Below are 26,996 nucleotides of genomic sequence, written 5' to 3' on the forward strand. Positions count from 1 at the left end.
ATAAGCTGTAACAATTTTTCTGGCTATCTGCAAGCACATCTATCATTGTGACAAAGGCATGATACAGCATTAAGTTTTCTCTACCCTGCCTCCTTTGAATATCCCAAGTCTGCATGTAATGCCATGATACTAACTCAGGCTCGCAATTCAACACCTTCTGGAATGCCAAGGCATAATGACCTTGCCCGAGACATCCACCTGGCTGGCTAAGGCAATATATATGGTGAAACCGGGGACAGCTGCAACGAGTTTCCAGAGAAGCACAAACTTGCTACAAGCTGCAGTGCTAATTTTATACTATGTTAATTCTAGCCAGGAAAATTGCCCTCTGCTCAGACTTTGGACTGCTTTCAGAAAAAAAAAAATCCAATAATTAGTTGAGGCAAGAAATAATTGCTGTTTTTGTTTTTATTTATGAGAAGAAAATACGAAATCACCAAAAACCATTACAGATGAAGAACATCTCAGATTATTATAATCAGCCAATCAGAACATTAATGAGATGTTTCAGATTCTCCCTCCTCCATGATGATGGCAGTTCTGCTCCATTAACAGGATGCTCGGCCGCATGGGCAGAAAGCTTGGGGGTTATTACCATTTGTGAGATAAACAATCCTCACTTTTAGGATCATTCTGTATTAGAACTGAGAGTAATTTGGAAGACCAATCACTTTTTCTCTTAGTGACAGACATGGAGACTTTTCTATTACTCATTCTCTCAACAACAATACTTATGCTCAGTTGCAAACCTGTGATCCTAAGCCAAGAGCTTTCACAGATCAGAGCAATGCCAACTTATATGTGACTTAAGAAAAAAATCCACTTACAAATTATAAGAATAGATTGAAAACAGAAGTAGAATCCAAGCAGTGCTGTACATCTAATTTTCTCATTTCCTAATTTAACTCACATTGGTCTTTCCTCCCATCATCAGAGAGTTGGTACCATATGCAGGGTCTCAGTGCCATCATTAATCAACTGAGAAAAACCAACTGTGCAGAACTGGAGCAGTATGCTCAGAGTCCCACGATGGAGACTGGCTCTGTTATGTATAATCACATAGCAGTGCATTGATGTCAGGAGAAAAATCTCAAGATGCCTGCATTCTGAACACTGGGGAGACCTTGGTGGCATATGAATACCATTGGGCAAATGGTATTCTGCCCACCTGGGGCTGCTGCTCTGTTGCTCAGCAACTGAGCTATTTTAGTGCTTGAGGTAAGGCCAAGGAGCCATCCTCAGCACCAGGGGCCAACTTGCTAGAACCACTCAAGACATGGCTGCAGGAAGGGGAAAAAGGGGTGATGAGAGAGAGAGAGAGAGAGAGAGAGAGAGAGAGAGAGAGAGAAGAGGAGAGGAGAGGAGGGGGAGGGGTGAAGAAGCAGATGGTCATTTCTACTGTGTGCCTTAACCAGGAATCGAACCTGGGACTTCCACATGCCGGGCCAATGTTCTGCCACTGAGTTAATCGGCCAGGGCAAATCATAAACATACTCACAGGGTAACTGTGCATTGGAAAGTGGTCATGCTGGAGTTTGCTGCATCCACCAAAATGGCCTCAGGGAGAGGGCCAGAAGGTCAGCTCACCACAAGCAAGAGTTAGCTGGCCCATACTGCCCATGGGGCCAAGGTAGAGAAACCCTGCTCCATGTGAAAGCTGGCCCCACTTGGTAGTCAGGCCACTGAAATAAGAAAATGGTGTCACTCATGACCTAGTTGTGCAGGCAGAACTATTGGAGACACAGATCTGCTAATCATGACCATGCTTTTGCAAAGTCCCCTGAATTAAACAGATGTGATGATAAACTAAAAGTTCCCTTAGCTCAATTTCCTATAAAAAGAATGTGTTAAAAATGCATGAGTGTGAGCCTGGTTTTGACAAGGTAGAGCACGGAACACTGTCATCTCCACATCTCCCTGAGGAACTAAGCACGTTCTTCTCTGCCTGTTGCCATCTATTCCTCTGCAGCACCCAGTCATGGGGAACTGGCCCAGCACACCCTCTAGGGCAAGAATTAGTAGGATAATGAAGGTCAATGCCAGGAGAGTTGGATACAGAGGTCGAATTATTGTACTACTAAGTTTTCATATGGACTTAGAGAAAATTAATCTTTGGTGGTGATTCAGGAATGAGGTTTCCATCTAAGCCACCAATAATGGACTGAAAGTCTGTGTCTTCCCAAAATGCATATGTTGAAATCCTAACCCCTAATGTGATGGATTTAGAAGTTGAGCCTTTGGGGGGTGATTTGCCATGCGGGTGGAGTGCTAGTAAAATGGGCTTATAAAAGAGACCCCAGAGTGCTCCCTCCATGTGGGGACATAGCGAAAGGTGGCCATCTATGAACTAGAAAATCAGCTCTCATCAGACTGTAAATAGTACTTAATCTTAGGGGCTGTCGACTCCAACATTTGAGAAGAAATATCTAAGGACCAGAAAAGTTAAATGTGATGCTCAATTTCCTATAGTCTATCTAAGGCCATTATTAAAATGGAAATGTTGAGTACCTAGAATCTGAACACTTAATATCACATTCAAAGTGTTTTTCCCCAAGAGAAAAAAAAAAAAAAAAAAAATATATATATATATATATATTGTTTAGGGGGAGAAAATATTTTAACATTAAAAATGTTATTCACTGTCTATCAAAAATATCAATATTGTATATAATAAATAAGCAGTTTTAAGCCCACTATAATTTGAAATTATCACTAAGGTTATCGATGTCAAAGTAACCTTTTTAAAGTTTATGCCTAAATAATAGTCTTTACTCAAAACCACCTGTAGAGTGAATGTGACTTTATACAGTAATAGCACTAGACTAAGTTAGTCATTTGATTATGGTGTTGATTTCATGACGGGTGATCTACATTCAAAATTCTAAAATAGCTCATTCTATGTATTACTTGGAAGCAAATCTACAGAATGTATTTAATGAAGGGTTCTCTCCTTTCTGCTTACCTTTTAACTTCTTTCAGAACTATCTGATATGTAACAATCTGTATCTTTTTTAAAAATGGTGAAATCTATAGAAACTGAATAAATTGTAGCAGAGACAGATTTTCTGGCACCCACTAGAGCAGGGGTCCCCAAAGTACAGCCCGCGGGCTGCATGTGGCCCCCTGAGGCCATGTATCCAGCCCCCCACTGCACTTCCAGAAGGGGCACCTCTTTCATTGGTGGTCAGTGAGAGGAGCATAGTTCCCATTGAAATACTGGTCAGTTTGTTGAATTAAATTTACTTGTTCTTTATTTTAAATATTGTATTTGTTCCTGTTTTGTTTTTTTACTTTAAAATAAGATATGTGCAGTGTGCATAGGGATTTGTTCACAGTTTTTTTTTTTTTATAGTCTGGCCCTCCAGTGGTCTGAGGGACAGTGAACTGGCCCCCTGTGTAAAAAGTTTGGGGACCCCTGCTCTAGAGGCTCAACTTGTGTCTCTGAATGACCTCCATGGGATATTTGGTTCTTTCTTGTGATGTTGTTAATGTCTTAGTAATTTAAAATGTAACATCTTCACAACTTACGACACTTGAGATAAGACAAAAATAAATGTCAACTGTGGTAGTAAGAGTTTTCACTAGGAATTTTCTCATTCTATAATTGGGAAGAACTAATTAAACATTCTTTAGAGGGGGTGGGTAAAGAAGTAGTATGATTTGATAATTTCTAGATATTTCCTGCAGAAAAAACTATTCGTTTCTCAATAGTTATTCATTGGTCTCTTGCCTATTTGTGCAAAACTCTTATGCAATAACAAAAAAAGCAAAAGAAAGGTCCAAGATGTCTATAATGTGTAAGGCAGAGTACACTCATGCACAAGTATTTAGAGGTTAACTAAAATCATGATGCTACCTGAAATTACCTCAATTGACCATTTAAAATGGAAACAGTTACTCTAAACCAGGGGTCTCAAACTCGCGGCCCGCCGAACAATTTTGTGCGGCCCACAGACTAATCCACGAAGTTCAAAGTATTTTGGATAAAATTAAGTAAGCCTAGGGGCCTACTTGTATTTTTCATTTCTCTAGCATCCTAGCTAGATATTAGCTTAGTTAACAGCAGTTGTGATGCGAACTACAGTTTCTGGTCGTTTTGTGACACTGAGTAAACTGCATGTACGATTGTGCTTGTTGTACTGATTTTTTTTTGTTTTCAACTGCAGTGAGAAAAGTGTTGCGTAACAGTTGCCTTTTGTAGACCTAGTGCGGCCCGCCGAAGGGCTGTGATCTTGCTCTGCGGCCCACATGCTGAGTTGAGTTTGATACCCCTGCTCTAAACCATGACCATCTTTTCCAAACCAAACAAGACAGCCAGCACATGCAGTGAACGATGGTGCATCTGCTCCCACGGCCAGGGCATGGACAGAGACTTATACTGGGACAGCTGAGTTTTCTTCTCACTAACTGCTCCATTTTTATCTCTTAAGGTGAATTAGGTCATAAGGAGATTTTGTTGACTCTATGAATTCACTAGCTAATCATAAAGTTAAAATCAAAATAAACATAGTGTATATAAGTCACCTCTCTATTTTGAAACAATCAACATTGGATAGAATGGAAACATAGCATCTCCTTAATTGCTAGCAGAGCTGAATGATCAACTGTATTCCCTTGAAAAAAATGAGAAAATAATGTCATATTTATGATAGTATATTTATATAACACATATATATATTAGAAATTGTATATATAATCTTTCAACAAGGTGACTTTTGTTACAAGTGTATTTCACAGAAAAGAATTCTATTTCTAAATGTCTACAAATAAAACACAATCACAGAACTAAAATTAATATGATCATATTCCTTCAACAAAATGACTCTCAACACACACATACATATAATTTGAAAGCATATTAATATATATATATTACTCAGTGAGAGGATGGGAGGCAGAGACAGACTCCTCCATGCGCTCTTATTAGGATCCACCTGGCAAGCCTACTAGGGAGAGATGCTCTGCCCATCTGGGGCACTGCTCTCTTGCTCAGCAACTGAGCTCTTCTTAGTGCCTTAGGTGGAGGCCATGGAGCCATCTTCAATGTCCAGGACCAACTTGCTCCACTAGAGCCATGGCTGCAGAAGGGGAAGAGAGAGAGAGAGAGAGAGAGAGAGAGAGAGAGAGAAGAGGGGGAGGGGTGGAGAAGAAGATAGTCACTTCTCCTGTATGCCCTGACCGGGAATTGAACCTGGGATATCCACATACTGGGCCAATGTTCTATCACTGAGCCAACAGGCAGGGCCATTTTTTTAAATATAAATATTTAAACAAAATAATAAGATAACCTTACATAGAAAGTGAAGCTGAGAGAAACTGTCCAAGAGTGTGATTTTGATCAAAGATTATCTTAAAAGTATATCACATATTCATAAGCATTTGTTAATGCTATGGATTGAGACAAGTATTCAAAGTTAGCATTGTTTTGCTTTGCACTTTTATTATATAGTTGGCATTGAATTATAAACATTTTTTCTTTTAATTTGTATTAAGTGAGATGCAGGGAGGCAGATAGACAAAATACCATGTGCGCCCTGACCAGGACCTACTCAGCAAGCCCCCTACAGGGCAATGCTCTGCCCACCTGGGGCTGCTACTCTGTTGCTCAGCAACTGAGCTATTTTAGTGCTTGAGGTGAGGCCAAGGAGTCATCCTCAGTGCCAGGGGCCAACTTGCTTGAACCACTCAAGACATGGCTGCAGGAAGGGGAAAGAGGGGTGATGAGAGAGAGAGAGCGAGAGAAAGAGAGAGAGAGACAAGAGAGGAGGGGAGGGGAGGGGGAGGGGGAGGAGGAGGAGGAAGAGTGAAGAAGTAGATGGTCATTTCTACTGTGTGCCCTAACCAGGAATCGAACCTGAGACTTCCATATGCCGGACCAATGTTCTGCCACTGAGTTAATTGGCCAAGGCAAATCATAAACATTTTCAAAAGTTTATTATGATGTTTCTCAGTTAACTTGTAGTGTAATTTGAATTGTCACTATAAATCAAGAATGAAAGAAATAAGCCATATTTAACATGTTGATATTGGATCCAAAAAATATGCTGAATTCTCTTTATAGTTTTGATAGCTAATCCTAAAATTCCTTTAGGATTTACATGTAAACATTCATGTTATCTGCAAATATTTTTAAAACATTTTTCCTTTTTTCAATTCTTTGCGTCTTCTGTCTTTTCTTGTCTTACCATGATGGCTAAGGAAAAAGAGGCGGTGAGAACACATATTCTTTTGTTTTCATGATTAAAATGGCACTATAAACCTAGATACTCAGTATTACTTAGGTTAAGAATAGTCTCTTAAATTCTCAGTTTACTAAAAATTATTAATTAGGAGCTAATATCAAACTTACTGAAGTTTTTAAAATGTTGATTGAAATGACCATTGGTTTCTTTCCTTCATCTGTTACTATGGGGAAATTATTGTAATTGTTGACTGGTCCCCTCCTTGTGTCCTGAGATCCTCCCTCTACCATCCCTGCTCTGTCCTGTATCATGGGACTGCCTTGCAGGAGGTTTTCTGTGCATCAGTAGCAGCAGGCTTCCAGCTGAGTTTAGCTGGCAGTAGGCAGTAGGCAGTAGGCTGGATAGGAGTAGACTGCATGGGATTACTCTCGCTTCCTCTCAACTCCCACAGCCTCTCCGACAGCTGCTGCATTCTCCCATGGCTCTCTCCCTCTGGAAAATCCAGAGCCAGGGTTCTGGTGACACTTTGTCTCTTGTCTCTTGTCTCTTGAGGTCATCGTTTCTCAGTCTCAGCACTATTGACATTTTGGGGCCACACAATTCTCTGTTGTTCCTGAGTTACTTCTCTGCTCTCTTGGTTCAGTTCTCAGCTTTCATCTTAACTATGTAACCAATCCTACATTAAACTCCCTCTGCTGTAAATGCTGAGGTCATCTGTGACGAAGAAAACAAATTTCTATTACTAAATCATACCCGGATCCTTAAAAAAGGACTTCGGATGCATATTTGTAATAGCTGGCTTTTATCTGCTTGCTTTCATTTTACTCTGTTGCTCTTTCTTTCCTAATTTCTTGAGATGAACATGTAGCTCATTAATTATCAATTAATCCTTTTTCAATATAAGCATTAAATGCTGAATATTAGTCTCTACATACTACACTAGCTACAGTCTTTGAGTTTTTCTATTTGTTTTTTTAATGATATTCATTTATAAACATTTTCTAAAATTTATTATGTCTTAAAATTAATTTTAAAATAATTTTACTTATTCTTATAATTAAAGCATATAAGGAATTATCCATATTTAATTTGCAAAAGAAGCACTTTTCAAAAGTTAAGGAAATTTTAACTCTCAGTGTTACTAATAATAGAGTATGCTTGGGAACACTCTTCAATGTTTAAGGTATCTATTATAGAGAATTTTGTATTTCACATTACTGCCCAATCCACGGCTCGAAAATAAGTTTGAAAAAAAAATTCCTCACTTTCAATAAAAATAATTATCAACATTATCATTATATTCTGTTGAAAAGTATCATTGATCTTTAAATTAAAGACATAAGAAAATCAGAATGTGAAGGACTAATGTTTATTTCATTTGGGAAGATGTGCTATAATACAAAGAAAAAAATACACTTATAAACATCAAATTCTATAAAGCTATATATAAATCCACCTAACAACTAAATATATGTAATCACCAAAGAGCAGCATGGAAAATGTTGAGACTTTCTGTACGGCAGAATCCAATAAATAAGTTTCATATAGAAGAAAAGAAATGCAGAAGTTTTCTATTCAAGCTTTCTTCTCTTAAAAGTTCTTTGTACAATAGCTTAATTTTATACACAGGGAGAGAGAAACACAAAAGAAACAAATTTTGGAAGCAATTGGAAACATCCTCAGAGTGGTGATTGTATCTTTTCTAAATTGTTTTTCATTTTATACTTGAAAAACTACATTCATGTGTATCAACAAACATGGTATAACAGAGTTATAAAACACTCTATTAAAATATTGCACATATTCTTCAGTTCTGTTATCTAAAAAGAATTTCTTCTCTGTCTTCTTTGCTTTCTCTCCTCACCAATATGTGTTTTTTCTTGTAAAAGTTCACTCACTTATGTCTGAGATGAGCTCCCCAGAGAGAAGGTCGGGTCCAACTTAGGCAGGGTTCAGAGGAGCCCAAGAAAGCAGCATTTGTACTCCTGTTCATTCTCATCTTCAGGGTAGGGCAATGCTTAGGGAAGCAAATGCTTGACAGTGTTCTATCACTCGTATCTCTACTGCGTACAATCACATCAGACACTCCTCTAAAGCTGTGCATCTGCGAAAGTGACTGGAAGTTATTTCCAGAACCTTGAGCTGAGGTTTGTAGTTTAAGATTCACGAACCACAAAATTTGGTGTCTATGCTTTTTCAGGTATTATTTCCTATGAGCGATGGCAGGTTCTTGCATGAAGGTAACTGCCCAGCACTGAGACTGTCTCCTGACCATCCTCTGCACTGCCCTCCCCTAACTTCCTCAAACCCCAGGAAAGAAAAGGGGCCCAAGGGAGCAGGCAGCACGTGGACTTGGGAGGACCACATCCTCAAGGTGGGAGGAGAGATGCGGCCTCAAGGGAGTTTCACCGCTAGCCTGAATGTCTCAAATTAATAACATTTTTCATTTCTGTCTCGGCAATTACACTGGAAGCTTTTTCCAGGGCTCTTCAAGGCCTGCTCGATCTTTGATTGCCTCTGCCAGCTCCAATCGCCTGGCGCAGCAGAGCTGCCTGCAGAGCAGCCTGCGGTTTCCATGGAGACACTGCCCGCATGGAGGGGGAGGAGAAGCAGATGCCAAGTAGAGCAGCCCAACCTGAGCGCAACACCCCAGCTCCTGAAGTCCTTGGGACAGACACATTGGGAAACAGGTCAGGAAGAATGAGCAAATGACTAAGATGCGATGGAGAGACATTTAAAATTAGCAAGTGTCTCTGGATATAATACACTGCCTCTACCAAAATGAAATGCAATCGGGTCTTCAAGTATATTTTGAAAATGATATATGTGTATGCATATGCATATGTGTGAATGTATACAGAAAAATTTCATCTTCTTTTAACATCTGGGAACAGCATTCCTAGTTAAATTAATTTTCATGGAAATATCAAAGAACAGCAAGACAGCTTTGGAGTATGCAACCATCTTATTTGAGCCTATTATGATAATACATATTTATTTCCAGTCATGATTCACTCTGTATTCTATGCCGTTAATTCATTTCTTTCTACATTTATATAAAATCCTCAATTTTTTTATGTACAAAAACTCTGGAGCAAATTTTGTTTTACTAGAAACAACTGCAGGCTCAGAAAAACTAATCACTAAGGTTAAAGTATATATGGAAGTGGTCAAACTCTCATTCATAAGTTCCACTATTATTTTTTTCTACAATGTGTCACCAGGATCCTGTTCACCCCATCCTCTGGGCATAGGTAGTGCTGGGCTTCCCTCTCCCTTTGAAGTTGAACATGGACACATAATTCTCTCTGCCTGATGGAAAAGGATTGAGTACCAGATGACCCAACTTTCCAAGTTCCCTTTCTTACAATGATCACAGAAGACTACAGTGAGATGTAGGAAATATTAGCCAGGATTCCAGAGTGAGTAGGGTCACACAAGCCTCCATTCCTACTTTCCTCCAACCCATGCTGAAGATACACCAAATTCTACCTTCTTTAGTTTTGAGAATATGCATATTAAAGCTATAAACAGTGAAATAAAGGAAGGGCGTAAGGTAGAAGAGGCAAGATCCTAGTAACAGGAATGCAATAACTACTAATATTTGGGGATTGCTTGTTAAAGCAGCATAACCTAGTTTTATCTTAATGGATACACAGCTCCTTGTTCAATCATAAAATACTGTAAGACATTACACTCATTTATATGAGGTACCTGAAGAATTTATAACTGATTCTCACTTTAAGGTCACAGTCTGACAAATTAGCAAATGATTAATATAAAAGGCAATATATGAAATACTCCATAATGAATAGAAAATCAAATTTCTATAAGAGTTCACTTTGGGCAGAGATTAAAATGAAAAGACTTAGCACAAGAAAATAGTATTTAAAGTAGTGATGTTGAAGAAATAATCAAGAAGCAGAACTTCGACTATAGGTAAAGTGTGACAGTTTATGAGCTACAGAAAAGGCTCAACAACTATTATCACTGTTATGACATTAAAGTGAGAAAACTACAGTACCTATACTGTCCAAAAGACTCTGCTAGGTAGGTCCAATAGAAACTGAATTAGAAAAACTAATGGTTTTTCAGTATAAGTGTGTCCCATGTAATATTTGGGACATACATAAAATTGAAAACAAACAAACAAACAACTATTGTTTATCTACAATTTGAATTTAACTAGATGTCCTGTTATTTACTTGCCAAATCTAGCAACCATCAGTAAATCCTGGGGATAGCATGAGTTGTGTAACTAGCTGGTGGCTAGGTGAGTTGTTATTTATTAATCAACAAATCAATTTAATAACAGTTTGAGCCTATCAAAATCAAACCTAAATGTCCTCTCCTTTATTGAGTTCTTTGAAAACTTTGAGCAAACATTAAAAAAACTTCTAGTGTTAAAAATTAAGTTTGAAAAAAATAATCTTCATATTGTTTAAGACAGTTTTAAATTTACAGAAAAATTGGAAAATGGTACAAAGAATTCACATATACCCCACACCCAATTTCCCTTATTACAAACATCTTCTATATATTAGTATATATAACTATCTATATTATTTGTATCAATACATTTGTTACAATTAATGAACCAATATCAATACATTATTTACTGAATTCTTCCCTGAGGTCCTTCTCCTGGTCCAGGATCCCATCTATGGTACCTCACTGCATAGTCCTAATGTTTCCTGAGGCATCTGTTAGTACTGACAGTTTTGCAGACTTAATTTATTTTTCATGGCCTTGAAAGCTTGGAAGAGTGTGATCAGATATTTTGTAGAATGTCCCTTACTTAGGATTTGAGTGATCTTTATCTCATGATCACCTGGACTAAAGGTTTTTGAAGGAAGTCACAAAAATCAACTGACATTTTCAACACAACATATCAAGGGTATAAACAAGATTTTTTTTAATTGATGTTTACGAATATCTTACTTAAATTTTTGGAAACTAAATTATATTTTAATGACCCCAATTTAGTATTACCAGCACACCCAGTCTAAAGTAAACATCGGGACAAGAATTGGGAGCTTCAATCTTATAAATGAATGGCACTCAAATATGGGTTTGGATAGCATTTAGAATGATCACATGCCATTTTAAAGTGGAACAAGTCTCATGAAAATATTAAAACATTGCACTTATTTGTTCTTTAAATGAATTCTATGTAGCTTAAAAACCAAAGTTAAAACCCTATTGCTAGGCTATGAAAATAAAAAAGACAGAATCACTGATGTGGATAAGAAGAGTAACTATCTATGTATGGCACACTTAACAGCCTGCATCCCACTGTCTAGGGACAACATACCAGCTGACGGTTCTTCAAGTTTCTCAGGGACTTAAGTTAATTCTTTCTAGCCTTGCCAACCTTAATCCAATCGATGATTTCCCCCATGACCCAAGAGTTGGCACATCTCCCATAGCAGTTGAAACACAAGAGAATTTAAATCTCTTATTTGTTATTAACACATTAAATGGTGAGTTTCAGGGAAAATGTATAAAGGTAATTTTGCAATGATTAATTTTAGCTCAATAATTAGATTTAAATTGCCATTTTTGTAGGTCAAAGGCAGTTTGACTGCATGTTAGCAATTTCACATGATTCTAACCAACACCCAACAATATAGTTATGTAGACCTATTCTGTATTTTTCAATTCCCCAGAATGACTCATAAAAGACTTTTCAAGGCATGTACTACCCTTGGAAAACAATCAGGTGTGGGTCCCATTTCCTTCTTTGTATTGTATAAGACTCAGAGCCAAAAGCTAAAGTTACTAGACACCATGCTGAATGTCAGCAGTGCAGTTGAGTATTGTGAGAAAGGGCCAGGATGCTCATGAGGTGACCAGCATCTGAGCACGGACACAGATGACACATTTTCAGTTACAAAGTTCAGAAATGCTCTCCAAGACTAAATTATGTCAGTGAGTTAAGACATCACTTACAGACAGATTCAAAGTTAGAGATGCAGAAATATGTAGTCAAAGCAGTGTTCAAGAAACAATTTAATCCAAATTGCTGCTCCAGCAAGAAGCAACAAATAAAACATCAAAGAACCCAGTTTAAAACATTCTTGTTAGTTAAGAGGAACCTCTTCTATCTAATGACACTAGTTGAATAACTCTACAATTTTTCTGTGTGGAGGTTTTATATTACAAAAACATAATTTGACTGGAGGCATAGCTAATTTGAATCAAAAGAGAATTTTTGTGATAGAAGAGTCCAAACATGAGATATGAAAGTTTATAAAATATTCCAAATCATAGATGGCATCTTCCATTTAAATATAATAGGAGATGTCATGTAAATTCACCTTGAGACAATAAATCTATTTCTAATAATTATACATATTTTTCACCATTTTCCCTAAACTTACCAATACTTTCTCTTAAGATAAAGTCTTCATAAAAAGAAAAGTATAGAAAGTTCTCATTTAAATCAACATTTCCCTGTGTTTTATAGTCCACTACTTTTCTTTCAGATGATAACTATTCCATTAAAACATAAACTTTGTCCAATCTATTTTTTATTCTAAAAGTAAGTTTAATATCCTCCTACATCAAAATCCCCGGTATATTTGTATTTCATTTATTATGAGACAATCTGCCTTTGAAAAACAACCTGCAATACTTGAGGAAGCATGAAAGAGGGCAGCTCTCCGCAAGCCAGGAACAGGGCTCTCACCAGGAACCAGACCAGCAAGCACCTTGATCTTGGACTTCCCAGCCTCCAGAACTGTGAGAAATAAATACCTGCTGTCTATACCATCCAGTCTGTGGTATTTAGTTATGGCACCCTGAGCTAAGACTGTCTCTTCCAGTGTTTTCATTCACTGATATCCTTCCAAAGTCAGGCTGCACAGTCACAACAGACAAGCCATTGGACATGTTTTCCCTAACTTCTGTGACTGAGGGGAAGAGGGCACATTCTTACACGTGAATTTAGGTAGTATTTATGCCACTCAACTTAGCACTCAATTATCCCTTTGGTGCTATAGAGCAGTCTATAGACCTGCTGTCAAATGTTCTATCATCTTCTCCTGGTGATCCACAAAGAGAGTCATAAATTCTTCTGGTAAAATTATATTTCATACAACATGATACATCTGCACATTTGCAACACGTGAAATCTCACACTGCATATATATTGTTAGCTTAGTATATGTGCAGGCAGCATCTTAATATGATGATGGCAAACTTTTCCACCTGCCAAGAGAACTGTACCACGCACATCCACAGGGCTAACCCTCCTGCCTTGAATGCCCTTTTTAATGCCTTATAATGAATGTAGAAGCAGCCCTACTTTTTGCAAATGACCAAGCAATATCTATCATCTTTGAAGATTCATTAGCAGAGAACTTACAAGTAACAATGTTCTACTTATATAACAGCTATACAGCAGAAAAAAATGAAATTATTCTCATGGGCAGCTTTGTAACATAAAGCATCAGCATACTAATTGAAAACCAGTAATATATAAATAAGAAATAGAATTTCCCCTTATAGATATCAAAGCAGTTCATCCTAAAAAAATAAAAAGAAGAAGAAAAGTCAATGGGCACCAAACATCACTGTGTAAGCATAAAGGACATTGACAGAAACTAAAATAGTTATGTTCAAGAGCATCTTCTTGGGGTCAAAATCTAAAAACTCAACTCACCACCACATCCTGGACCTGCCACATCTCAATTAGCTAGAATGATGAGTAACTGCGAGAAACAGCATGTATATTTAAACTCAAATGAGTATCACCTAAGGAGCTTCTCAGAATAATCGAACATGACAAATGCTACTATGGGTTCAAAAGCCTGTTATGTTGCTTTCTAAATTCTGATCTTCACTTTCAAAAGATAAAATATGAGAAAGGAAGCACTTGCAATGACTAACATGCTATATAATCAAAGGAAGAACTTTGCTTATATTTCTTCCCACACGCTGTTCAACTCCAGACAGCACCTCATCAGCTGTCACCCCACTCTCCCACTTGTGGCTGCATGTCACCTGCCATCCTGTAGGTACAACTAACTGCACCACTGTAAAACGCAGAATCTGTCAGGCCACCAAGAGGAAGCCACACACATTCATCTTATTACACTATGTAAATAAATGTAAAGTATTTGTGTTTAGTACTAAAAAGAGCTTGAGTCCTAGTCGCATTTAGTTCATTTTCATAAAACTGATGCATAGGAGAAAGGAATGCATTTCTAACCTGTGATGGGAAATGGCCACCTGAGTTTGAAATTCTAGTTTGAAAAGAACAGAAGTAACCAGCTACCCTTAAACTAGGGGAAATGGCTAAACCACTGGGATGGGGATGGATCTTCTAGCTCTGGAGGAGGATGTTGTTTGCTGCTGTTAATAACTTAGTGCTTCTTCAAAACTTACTTTCAGCCCAGTTTATTGAGTGACTGGAGTAATCAATGAACAATCGATCAGCCCATTAAAAAATTCAAGCTACCTGCTTCTTCTCACTTAAAAAAATCCACATTTTTCACTAGGTGTTAACCAAATTCCCACCCCCTCTATCAGATTTAGCAGGACACAGTCTTCTGTGACCACTGTCTGTGTTTGCAGAAGAAGAAGGGATGTCACCCATCACCAAAGCAAGGATCAGTTTCCCCAGCTGTCCTCTACTCCTCTTTTCTCACTGTTTCTTTCTAGAGTTCACAGGTACAAGCTAAGGGCGCCCCATGAATCTGCTCAACTGCTGAAAAGGGAAATATGAACTCACTACACAATTCATCATGCAAACTGTCCTTGGCTACAGAAAGATCATTTTAGGTTTATAAGAAAAAGAACCATATCTTAAACTGCTATAAGCAGAGAGTGAAACCATGATTAGCATCTCCTCTTGAGTACCTAAAACTTTGCTACTCATTTAGAAACAAATGCAATGAGGGATATTAACTTCCCTTCTGTACTTCCTTCAAAAGTTTTGGGAGTAGGAACCAAATTAAAGTTGTGTGTGTGTGTGTGTGTGTGTGTGTTTTCTTTTTTTATGACTAACACATGGTTTCTTCCTATTGGCAGGCTATAGTTAGGAGTAATCAGAATTCTCTGAAATTCTGTTCAAAGCATTTAAAGAAATCTACTAAAAAAAATGAAAGTCAGCTAGGTTCACACTTCTAAAACTGTTCTGATAAAACTTTCCAGGCGCCAGACTCAGCAGCCCACCAGGAGAGAAAATAATATTCTGGGGACATTTGTACAGACTTCAATCTCTGAGGAACAATAGTGCTTCATGCTACTCCTCTTTTAAGCAGCAAATATCTGTGCAAAAAAAAAAATCCAGAGGGTACTTTTTTGAGCCTCTTGGGTCTGACATAATTTTTGAAGTGGTATAAAGACATAACAGGAATTGCTTCCACTGATGGATAAAGAAAGAATACTTCCTACAGGTAATACCTAATGGCATAGCTTTATAACCATGGGATATATTATGACCATTTAGTAATGGGAGTCAGAGATTTAGTTTCACAGACAAGAAAACTTTTGACTCCAACTCATACACACACACAAAAGGAAGGAAGGAAGGAAGGAAGGAAGGAAGGAAGGAAGGAAGGAAGGAAGGAAGGAAGGAAAAAGAGAAAAAGAAAGAGAAAGAAAGAAAATAGTTTATTTTTTGGAGCATATCATAAATTCCAAAGAATATATTTTAGTGCTCATCATGAGTATGCTTCCCAAAGCATTTCATATAAATTATATCATATTCATAAAAAAAATGTGAATTTTGATCCCAATGAACAAATGCACCGATGCAAGACCACAAGAGAAAGAGAGTACCAAGCATGATTTGGATCCCAGAACTCAGAAGAATCCCAGTCCCATGCTCCCTCCACAGCACCACAAAGACAAGAACTCCAAACAAGCTAAAAGTAAAGAAGCAAATTTTAATCCATGAACCATTTTTGACAATGAAACAAATGTGCACATATAGCTCACAATGATTAGCTGAGTGTTTATCACATGTAATTACTGTCTCAGGAATTTAGGATCAATGAAAATGAGAGACATTACCAATATGAGGTGGGGATGGGGAAAAGTGTGGTCCTATGTGACTATGTACATTGGATGTATGATATATATGTATATATGTACCTATGGATATGATATAGAAAGTCATACATTTGATTAAGAACAGCATCCTGACTTACTCCTCCCAATCTGAAATACGAGAAGGTAAGGCACTACCAGAGGTCAAACAGCAAAGTGATTATAATGCACACGAAGAGTTTTCCCCTGTGAGCCCCCGACCACTGCAACCCCTTCCTTTCACATAGAGGTCCCTGAGCCCATGCAGGTAAGTAATAATGCTTCATGGGGGGAAAGCAAAAGCCAGAATTAGAGAAAAAGGTATGTCATCTTGTTTATTTCACAGCACCAGGTTCACTAATACTCTAGGCTCTCTGCTATGTGTCTTAGGTCCATAGTCTCTTAATTTGGACTCACAACAACCTGAAAACACAGGAATTATTACTTCCCTTCTATCAACAATGACACTCAGTAGTAATTTAACCACTACCTAAAAAAATATGGAGAAGTTGACATATGAACTCAATCAAGCAGTGATACAACTATTCAGCTATTCCCGCCACCATTGGCTCCATGGCTGGATTTACTACTGAGAAATACAAAATCAGGGAGCTATAGAATATTCCCATAAAGAAGAACCCCCCTAGGAAAAGAATATACTACCAGCTTTAGAATTATTATTTAAAATAAGAATAAAATGAGGAATAAACTGATATAACATGGCAAAGGCTAATGTAATTATAATACATAAATAATACAAATCAACATTAGGGCAGATAAACCAGTTGAGAAATGTGCAGACAATGCACAAAAGAATTGGGCGTCAAAACCTCAGAAACATTGATACGTGAAGACACATGTAGCCCCATGTTCATTGCAGCACTGTTCACAGTGGCCAAGACATGGAAACAACCAAAAAGCCCTTCAATAGAAGGCTGGATAAAGAAGATGTGGCACATATACACTATGGAATACTACTCAGCCATAAGAAATGATGACATCAGATCATTTACAGCAAAATGGTGGGATCTTGATAACATTATAAGAAGTGAAATAAGTAAATCAGAAAAAAACAAGAACTACATGATTCCATACATTGGTGGAACATAAAAATGAGACTAAGAGACATGGACAAGAGTGTGGTGGTTACCAAGGGTGGGGGGGAGGGAGGACATAGGAGGGAGGGAGGGAGAGAGTTAGGGGGAGGGGGAGGGGCACAGAGAACTAGATGGAGGGTGACGGAGGACAATCTGACTTTGGGCGAGGGGTTTGCAACATAATTTAATGACAAAATAACCTAGACATGTTTTCTTTGAATATATGTACCCTGATTTATTAATGTCATCCCATTACCATTAATAAAAATTTATTATAAAAAAAAAAAGAATTGGGCGTGTGCTGTAAACTTATGTAATATTTAACCTCAGTTATATTCTAAGAGAAGCAAATTAAATAACAGGACAACACAATCTCCCCTCCCCCTTCTAATTAGAATTTATTTTTGAAAGTTTTTTTAATCATAATATGCAGTGTTGTTGAAATCATGAAAAAATTGACATACTCCTCCCTTACTGAAAGAAATATAAATTATATAACCCTTCTGAAGGATAATTTGACAACATACATATATCAACAGCCTTGAAACATCAAGTTCTTGGAATTAATTTAGAGAAATAACCTGATAAAATCTATTTAGCTTTAGTCACAGTGGCATATATATGGCCAAAGTAATTTGAAAATGCCATCAATATTCAAAAATAGCAAATTATTTAAGTAAATGATGTTATAAAAGATATGAAATCCAGATACTAAAAATGAAAACCAATTAAAAGGCTCCTTACATGTTAAAAACAAAACAGAATAAGAAAAATCTTTTAAGCTAAAAAAAATATGTAAGGAAGGGTTAACATTTCTGATAAAAATATAGTCAATTCTGAGGCTTGAGTTCATGCATGAACTTAAACTTTTTTTGATCATTTATATATTTTAAAATTTTTTAATGGGCACACATTACAGGAAAAAAATTTTTTTGAAAAGGAATATTTCACTAATGTGCCTATAGAGTTCTCAAGACACCAGTTGGCTGAACCTACCTAGTACATCTCAAATTTAAAAAGAAGATCTAAGTATGGCACTGATCAGAGTATGTAGAAGATGTGCTCCATAAAGAATGAACCTTGTTAACTTCCAATCAGCCATCTAGCTAATTAATAAAATTCATCCCAAAGCAAATATGTAATATTTTCAAATTTTCAAAGGCATGCTTTTTCTGTGTAATACATATTGAACTATGATATATTTGATGAAAAGATAATATAAAAAGAACAAGACACTTGAAACCCCACCATAAATGCCATCTATGCTTTTGCATTTGTATGGGTAGGTATTCTGGGTATCATGTTCAATATAGTTTTTTGCCTTGACTTACTTCTTAACCTTCAGTACCAGGAATACTTCTCATATAATTAACTAGTCTTTGAAAAGATCATTCATAGCTGCATAAGACTTCTTCAGATAGAAGTGCCATGATACATCTATGCACCTACTATAGATTTCACATTATTCTTTCCAACCCAACTTAAGCCAGATAATCTCATCCACATACCACCTGCCCCCGGCTTCCTGCACCACCTTTCTAGTCCTAGGTAAATATGACACCATTTCTACTGGCTCTGAGACTGCCTATTACACCTGTGTGCCTTTCTGGAGAACCCCTTCACCTCCTACTTCAGGTACTCCAGAAAAGCCATGCTCAGCACCAGTGAGGAGTGTGTTAGAGAACAAGAGATTGAATTTTGGCTCTTTTTTATTTGGGAGACTTGGTTTGCTGCCAAAGAAGTTGCTCTTCCTGGAAATTAAATTATTCTGTGTTACTGAAGGTAATAACTGCTATGTTACTCTAATGTTTGAAAGTCCAAATAAAATATTTGAGAAAGAAGAATAAAATTTATTTTAAGAAGTGAGCTTTTCTTTTTAGTTTGAGTACTCATGCTTGGAGTCAAATAAAACACTGTGTCTACTTGGAAATTCATTTTTTTCTTCTTGATTGACAGTGGCCATGATTGCTCCTATTAAAAGTTAAAACACTAAATGACAGCCACACTCTAATTATTAACACGGAGGCAGAAAGTGCTATGGATAAAAGCAAGCATGGACCATCATTTATATATGGTTTTGCGAAGTCAGATTTTGATTCTATCCTTTTTATGCCTAATTCTCAGAACTTTCAAAGCCATCCAATTACTGGCAGTCAAATTCTCACGTGGGGAATAAGAAAAAATTACTGAGTGAGTTACATTAAATTTGGCAATATATAAATCAGCTAAGTTTCATGGACCATACTCTCCATAAATCAGCCACGGCATTAGACACTCCCTTGATAATTCCTGATATAGTGTCAAAATACCATGAAATATTTAAAGGGCTCAAGTACTAAGCAAAATACTGTGGAAGCTGTTATATTCTGAATTCTACACCTAGAATTCTTTATATACCATATTATTAAGGAACACTTCTTCCCTACTCATGATGTTTCCTTCCAGGTGAAGGGAGCTTAAATAAAGATGATACTTCTTCCCTTTCTTTAGCCCTTCACTTCCCATGCCTCTGAAGAATAAAGGAAGCAGGTTGGCTTGCTCTTCCTTTTTCCTCTAGAGATATCTGTCCCCAGACAGAGCAAGGTTTGGGCTCTTGGGCTCAGAGGCAGCTCTGCCCCTTTGGGGAGAGAGAGAGGCCAGGGTCCTAGATCATTTAGCATTATTCAAAACTATATCTAATCAAAAACTAAGATATCACCAGTGGTGGCCACTTAATATATTTTTTCTTTCAATATTCGGAATTTTTCAAAACCTGGAAGGGTTGGTAGAGGTCTTATTTATTGAGATTCTAAAATATACCAAGCAATCCACATTTCTGCACATTTTATATTTAAGGTAAACATATACTTTTCTGTGGTTTATGTTATTGCATTGTTTTTTTTACAGAGACAGAGAGAGAGTCAGAGAGAGGGATAGATAGGGACAGACAGGAACGGAGAGAGATGAGAAGCATCAATCATTAGTTTTTTGTTGCGACACCTTAGTTGTTCATTGACTGCTTTCTCATATGTGCCTTCACTGTGGGCCTTCAGCAGACCGAGTAACCCCTTGCTCAAGCCAGTGACCTTCGGTACTGGTGAGCTTTTGCTCAAACCACATGAGCCTGCACTCAAACTGGCGACCTCAGCGTCTCAAACCTGGGTCCTCCACATCCCAGTCCGACGCTCTATCCACTGCACCACTGCCTGGTCAGGCTGTTATTGCATATTTAAATGAGGAAAGATTACAATAAGTATGATAGGATTATAAAGAGGATCCTAAACAAAAAGAATAAATTATATAAAACCTATACTAAATGCATTTTTCTAAATATATATCCATTGGATCAAATTTCTAAGGACAATTGTGATAACCACATTAAGCAAGCTGTTATTAATGAGAGAGCTCCAACCCTAACCTATGGAGGACAAATGCATTTACTAATTTTAATGATAGAATTAACTATGTCTATAATCTAACACTATAGCCAAACAACCATTTACTTACTAATCTGTTTCATGTCATTCAAAACTTGTGGAAATCTTGACACATATTTATATAATCAAACATAATTGGCTCACCTGCCTATTTCATCCAAAAAACCCAGAAAGGTCTTTTATTACAGCATGTATTTTACTCTGGTAACTTATAATTGGCAGTTCCCACAACAACACATAAATTTGAATATAAATAACCATATTCATTGTCAAAATGTTTTTCTGACTGAAGATAAATTAGTCTCCTGTTACACAGGTCACATTCTACAACAAATTCCAAGATACACCCAAGCATTATTATCATAAAATCATGGTGCAGGCGCAGTGCATAATCAAACCCAGAGGAGTTGGGTACTTTACTGAAGCTACTGAGAGTAAAATGACATATGAAAAAGAACATTTATTTTCAGAAAGGTACAAATGCACACATTTTATTTTTCAAGAACTTGAATTTAATAGGAGGTGGGGTGGAGCGGGGTGGGATGCTTTGGCCTCCTATTTATGTAATCAAGTTAGCTTTTTAAGGTTTTTTCCCTTGGTCACAATATTATGATGGACTCCAAGCTCTGTTGTTCGAAACAGAGCAAATGTTTAACATTTGACCTTACCAAGAGTGATGCTTATTAAATTGTCTATAATAGTCTTTGTACAATATTAATTTTTGTAGAAAATTTAATCTTAAGTAATAATACAACACTATTAAGAGCATCAAAGTTTGACCATGTCTGACTATTTGGGTAGAATCTTTTTTTTAACTATGTTCTAAGAGATATAATTTACTTCCCTTTTAGCTTAACTGTTCTATACATAAAGGAAAGTTATGTTGCAGGGTGGAAAATTCTATATATTTTATATGAAAATCTATATAATAAAGAAATATTACAATATAAGCACGGTGAGAATATATTCATTTAATTGCCTTATAATACATAAATGAAGCATAGGCTCCATCTTAGCATGTTAGATACATATCTCTCATGTTTCTACAAATGTTTACAATTTACATGCCCCTTATATACTCACTTACTTTATTCCTAAACCTACCTTTTGAGATATTCTGTCTTACTGTACCCATTTTATAGCTAAAAACACTGAGCTAAAATCTGAGGATCACAGAACTGGCCAAGGACTGAGCTAAGCAGAGACAGAGCTAGGCTCCATCCAAAGCCAGTACTCTCTCTACCTGCCAAAGCAGAACCCAAAACAGCATTACACTAACATATTTTCCCAGGGAATACATATATATACACACACACACACACACACACACACACATATATATACACACACACACATATATATACAATATTACACTAATATATATTCCCAGGGAATATATATACACACATATATATACACAAAATATATATATATATACAATATTACAGTAACATATATTCCCAGGGAATATAAATATATATATATTTACAATATTATATCTATTCTTTGTAAGGTAGAGCTCAACTTTTCTCTAGAAATATATTTGTAATTTGAAATGACAATTAATGGAATAATAATAAGTTTCAATATATGTAATTTCTCTTACAGATAACTTTTCAAAAGTCTTGCCAAGGGATACAGGTGAATATTTGTCTAATATAGGAAACTTCTAGGAAGCACTGCTTCACTTATTTAGACATTTTTCCAATTTGTCAAAAACTAATTGATACAGTGTATAACTTCAATATCCTGATACAGCTATGACATTTCCTACAAATCAATTAACCATGATACAGAGCTTGAAATTACACTTAACTGCTCTGTGATCAAAAGACAAACAACTGGAGGTGTCATAACTGCACATTTTTGTTCTGAGCTGTAACATTTTTAATGGGCTAAAAGCTCAGTATGATGAAATACTTCTGTGAATTTTCTGTGTTGAAGGTACTGTTTGTGAATATAATTGGATTCATTAAACCCAACCAGGCAGTTCATTTAATCAGTAAACTAGATTGGCAGACAATATGATAGTAACTATTTATCTATGACATGTTTAATATTTTACATTAATACAAAAAGCTGTTGCTTTGACATATAATTAGATAAACCCAAAGACAACAAGTGTCATGAACTATTCCCGCTCAAATTAACTTTCTGTCCACATCCACATAACACTGATCACAACGTCATCAAAGAACTGTGGCCCTGAGGACACCTGCACATGGATGATGAAAACCATCATGGAAACCAACTGAAGAATTTGGCTCAAAAGTATACTTCTGACCTGTAAACCAGCCAACAAACATCCATTGTACCAAATCTTCCATGCAGTACTGGATTTAAAGATCTCTACCCATTTTCTCTTGGTGTTTGTTCATCCTCTGCAGTACAGTATCTGAGTTTAAGGACTCTCAACCATGTAGCATCTTTTAAAAATAAAAATATTTATTTTAAAAAATTGAAACTTTTAAGAAGAATGATACTAGCATTACCAATTCCTCATGAAAGAAGTGAAAATAATATTCACAGAGAAACAAATATAAACGGATGTTTTTATATCCTTCTGGTTAATCATCAGAAAAATAAAATAAAAGAACACTCTGCAATAGTTCCTATTTTATTTCAATTGGCTTGTTACAGCCATATATATTGGTTCATACAAAGTACTAACTCTATCTACGAACAAATTACAAGAAGTTATTTTAAATGTAATTTTAAGGTTTCTTACATAAGCACAAACTGATGAAATGACTCAGTAGAACTCCTCCACATCAGTGTATACTACATAAAAGAGAACTTTGATAAAGCACAACTGTAACTAGTGAGCTCTATAACATTTTCAGGAGAGCACTGCATATTCAAGTATATCTCAAAAGTAATGTTATATTTGAGAATATTATAACATCACTTTTTATTTGAAAGGTCATTATGAAAGTGATATTATCCTTAAAAATTATATAACAAAACTATAAATTGCATTTTCCAACTAATATCATTTGAATTTCATTTTTCTCTCTGATGAACCATTTTGCTAGAAGGAGGAATTGCACTGTATTCTTCTGTGAAATATGTAAAGTTGATGGAAATACTGTAATTTGACAGTGCATGACTTTTATTACAAATAATAAAAACATTAGTGACATCTATAATGATTAGGTTATACAACTACACAAACATACACCAAATTAAATAACTCCTTTCCATGAGACCATGACAATTTTATTAGTGCAACAACTTCCTGTACAAGTAGTTTTTCCCATGCCTCTCAGATGCTCTGTCTGCACACATAAGCACAGAACAATATCTAACAGTCCTTTAAGAGTCATGTTTAAAACTGTAACAGTAGAATCAAAAGGAGAAAAAAGAAAACATCTATTCAATACTTCACATATTGCTTGTTTCTGAAAGAAAATTTATATTAAAACAATGCAATGAGAAAAATAGCATGTTCAAAGTGTTCTTGCAAAGTTCTGAATGTGAAGGTGAAACTAAAGCATTATTAGTAAAGCTAATCACACCGTTCACTTAACTCAAGCTGTATAGACCTTTCTAGTCTTTCTGCAATGCTGATACTTGGTATCTGTATAATTACAGACCTCCCAAATTTCAAATCTGACTCCAAATGGAATCATCTTCATTCAAGTCCTGAGATCTTGTAACCCACAGAGCAGTAAGGATCCCACATTACATTCTCCCCAAAACAGTGAAAATGGATTCAGCATGTGGCAAAGAGATTTTACAGCAGTTTAAAGTAGCCAGTCCATATTCGAGGATGCCCGCCCCTATCTGTCATACTTCTTTCTCCTGGAGCAAGCCCCCAGAATCACGCTCAGCTTCATTCCTGTAATTCAATACTGGTCGTATCAGACATTTCATGGGATTTTAGAAGTGGTGCAGCTCCAAAGCCTTTTAATCCTGTATGTGAATTACTAACGGCAAAGAGATGAACTCAACTACCAGCAGTAGCCTAAGATCCTAATGCAGAGAGGCTCAATGAGGTAACTCTTAGGTAGTTTCAGCACCTCCTTTTTTCCATGAAAGTCGCTGCTGAAAATTCCCAGCGTTTTGAGTATCGGTCACATAGTTCTTAAAAGTGAAAAATCTATGGATGTCAGTACTATATGATAACATGTCCTTTTTCTTAAACCATCATATATACTTGATAACATTAGGCATGCATGTTAATAACACCTTTCAGGGCCAAAGCACCTTGGAACCACAGCCTGCTCCCTTTTTCTCTTTTCCCACAGCCAAACACAACTTGAGGCATTTTGGGAGTAACTGCTCTTTGTGGGAAACACACACACACACACACTCTCTCTCTCTCTCTCTCTCTCTCTCTAACAATCCCTGAGACTGTTTTCCTACCATACAGACCAGGAAGGCTGCACCACAGCACCTACAGCAAAACACAACTTTAGGCATTTTAGAACTGTTCTTTGTGGGAAACACACACACACACACACACACACACACACACACACACAAACAATCCCTGAGACTGTTCCTAACCATACAGACCAGGAAGGCTGCACAACAGCTAATGACTTAATTCTGAAATAGTGGCTCCAAGCAGCTGAAAAGCAATCGATGGAAACACATTACACACCAGAAAAAGAGGAAGTCTGGCAAAAAAGAAAAGCAGCTTTCTTTTCAGCCATTAATTACCGGTCACGCTAATATCGCATCGCAATATCCAGTACACATTCACAGCGTTCCGAACCTGGGTTTCAGGCGGCTCTTTCCAGAGCCTCGCTATCTATTGTCAGGACGCAGAAGCCCCCGAAACCTGTGAATCGAGCTGAAAATGCTTGCTCTGAAACCGCTAAATATAGACCAAGGGGCTGTGGGTCTGGCAAGCAGCGGGGGACCGAAGAAACGGCCATGGACGCATATGACTAAGTATTTCCATTTTGTTCTAGCCAAACATCGTAATGACATTGAACATAAGGGCAAAAGACTGGAGGGAAGTCCTCCCCACCCCCATCCCGTCTTCTCTTCTATATTAGGGACGTCATATATGCAACGGGTATGTTCTTGAGGGTGACAGGGAGCAGTATTGTTGGTGTTGCCCTATATACGCCTCCTCCGGGGGAGATGGGTAGCAGGGAGGGGGAGAACGCAGAGAAGCCACTTGGTAAACGCTCCAAGAAAGGCACTAACCCTGGCCCCCATTCCAGGCTGAACCGTCTTACGAGAGGGGACCCCGCGCGATCGCGGTCCTCCCGGGGCTGGCAGGACCACGGAGCAGCTGTCGCCGCCAACCGGGCGGGAGCCGAGGACCAACCCCCCACTGGCGGCGAGGAGGAGGAGGGCGAGGAGGAGGACGACGCGGAGGAGAAGGATGCGCCTGGCCCCAGCAGCCCAGTGCAGGCAACTCACCGAACGGCGCGGCGCCCGATTGCTTCCTCGCGAACATGCACCCGCCACCAGCGACAGCTCCTCAGTCCGGGGAAAAGCGTGCGCGCCGCCGCCCGGCTTCAGGGCAAGGTCCTGACCTTGCCCAACTGCAGCATCTTCCGCTTTTGTTGTCTGAGCGCTGCCGCGGGACAAGTGATGCTGGCGGGGAGCAGGGGCGAGCGCCGCGGGGGAGAGGCGGCTCCCGACGCGAGTGCGCGGCGCCCGGCCCGGCGGCCCCTCTGAGCGCGGCGAGCGCAGCGCCCCCTGTCCGGCTCCGCGCGCTCCGCGGGTTCCGCGAGCTCGAGGCTCCTCCGGGTTCCTCTGGGCTCCAGGTACTGCCGCCCCCGGCCAGTCTGGGAAAGCCGCCGCCGCGCCAGCCGCTCCGCTCGGCCGGCTGCCGCCGCGAGCGCGAGCCTGGGGCCGCCGCGGCGCCCGGCGCCAAGCGCTCCGTGCTGCGCCCAGCGCGCAGTCTGCTCCACCTGTGCCGCCGCCGCCGCCGGGGGCGAGGCTCCTCCCGCGGCAGCCTCAACCTGCGCCTATGCCTCGGCGGCCCGCTCGGGCGCCCAGCGAGTGAGGAAACGTCCGCCCCGCCGCCCAAACCTGCCCTGGGCGCCGAGCATGCCCAGTGCCGCCGCCAGAGCGCCGCGCTTCGCCGTGCGCATTCCACTTCTGGTTTTCGCGGCAGCAGCAGCAGCAGGAGAGAGGGGAGGAGGACGCGGGTTGGGAGAGGGCCGAGCATCCTTGGGAACGCACACCCGGGCCCTGAGATGGGAGGATGCTCAGGAACCAGGCGAGAGCTGGAAGGGCCCCTCGGAAGGCCTGGAACCCCAGTCAGTGGGAACCGGTTCTCAAAGGGCTGGATC

At 38.5% G+C, this 26,996-nt stretch overlaps 1 protein-coding gene across 7 annotated transcripts in view; it reads right to left on the reverse strand.

Moving 5' to 3' along the window:
* The window catches only part of CTNND2 (catenin delta 2), a 985,037-nt gene extending 958,322 nt beyond the window's left edge, over positions 1 to 26,715 (reverse strand). For 2 of the 7 annotated variants that reach the window (XM_066243701.1, XM_066243686.1), the window contains exon 1: positions 26,116 to 26,715. In XM_066243701.1, the coding sequence (XP_066099798.1) occupies positions 26,116 to 26,152 (37 nt within the window). In that variant the 5' untranslated portion in view covers positions 26,153 to 26,715. The remainder of the gene's footprint in view (positions 1 to 26,115) is intronic. The other 5 variants (XM_066243718.1, XM_066243666.1, XM_066243676.1 and 2 more) reach the window with 3 other exon arrangements.
* Positions 26,716 to 26,996: the final 281 nt, after the last annotated feature.

This window comes from Saccopteryx bilineata, chromosome 1 (assembly GCF_036850765.1).
Source record: "Saccopteryx bilineata isolate mSacBil1 chromosome 1, mSacBil1_pri_phased_curated, whole genome shotgun sequence".
Classification (NCBI taxonomy): domain Eukaryota; kingdom Metazoa; phylum Chordata; class Mammalia; order Chiroptera; family Emballonuridae; genus Saccopteryx; species Saccopteryx bilineata.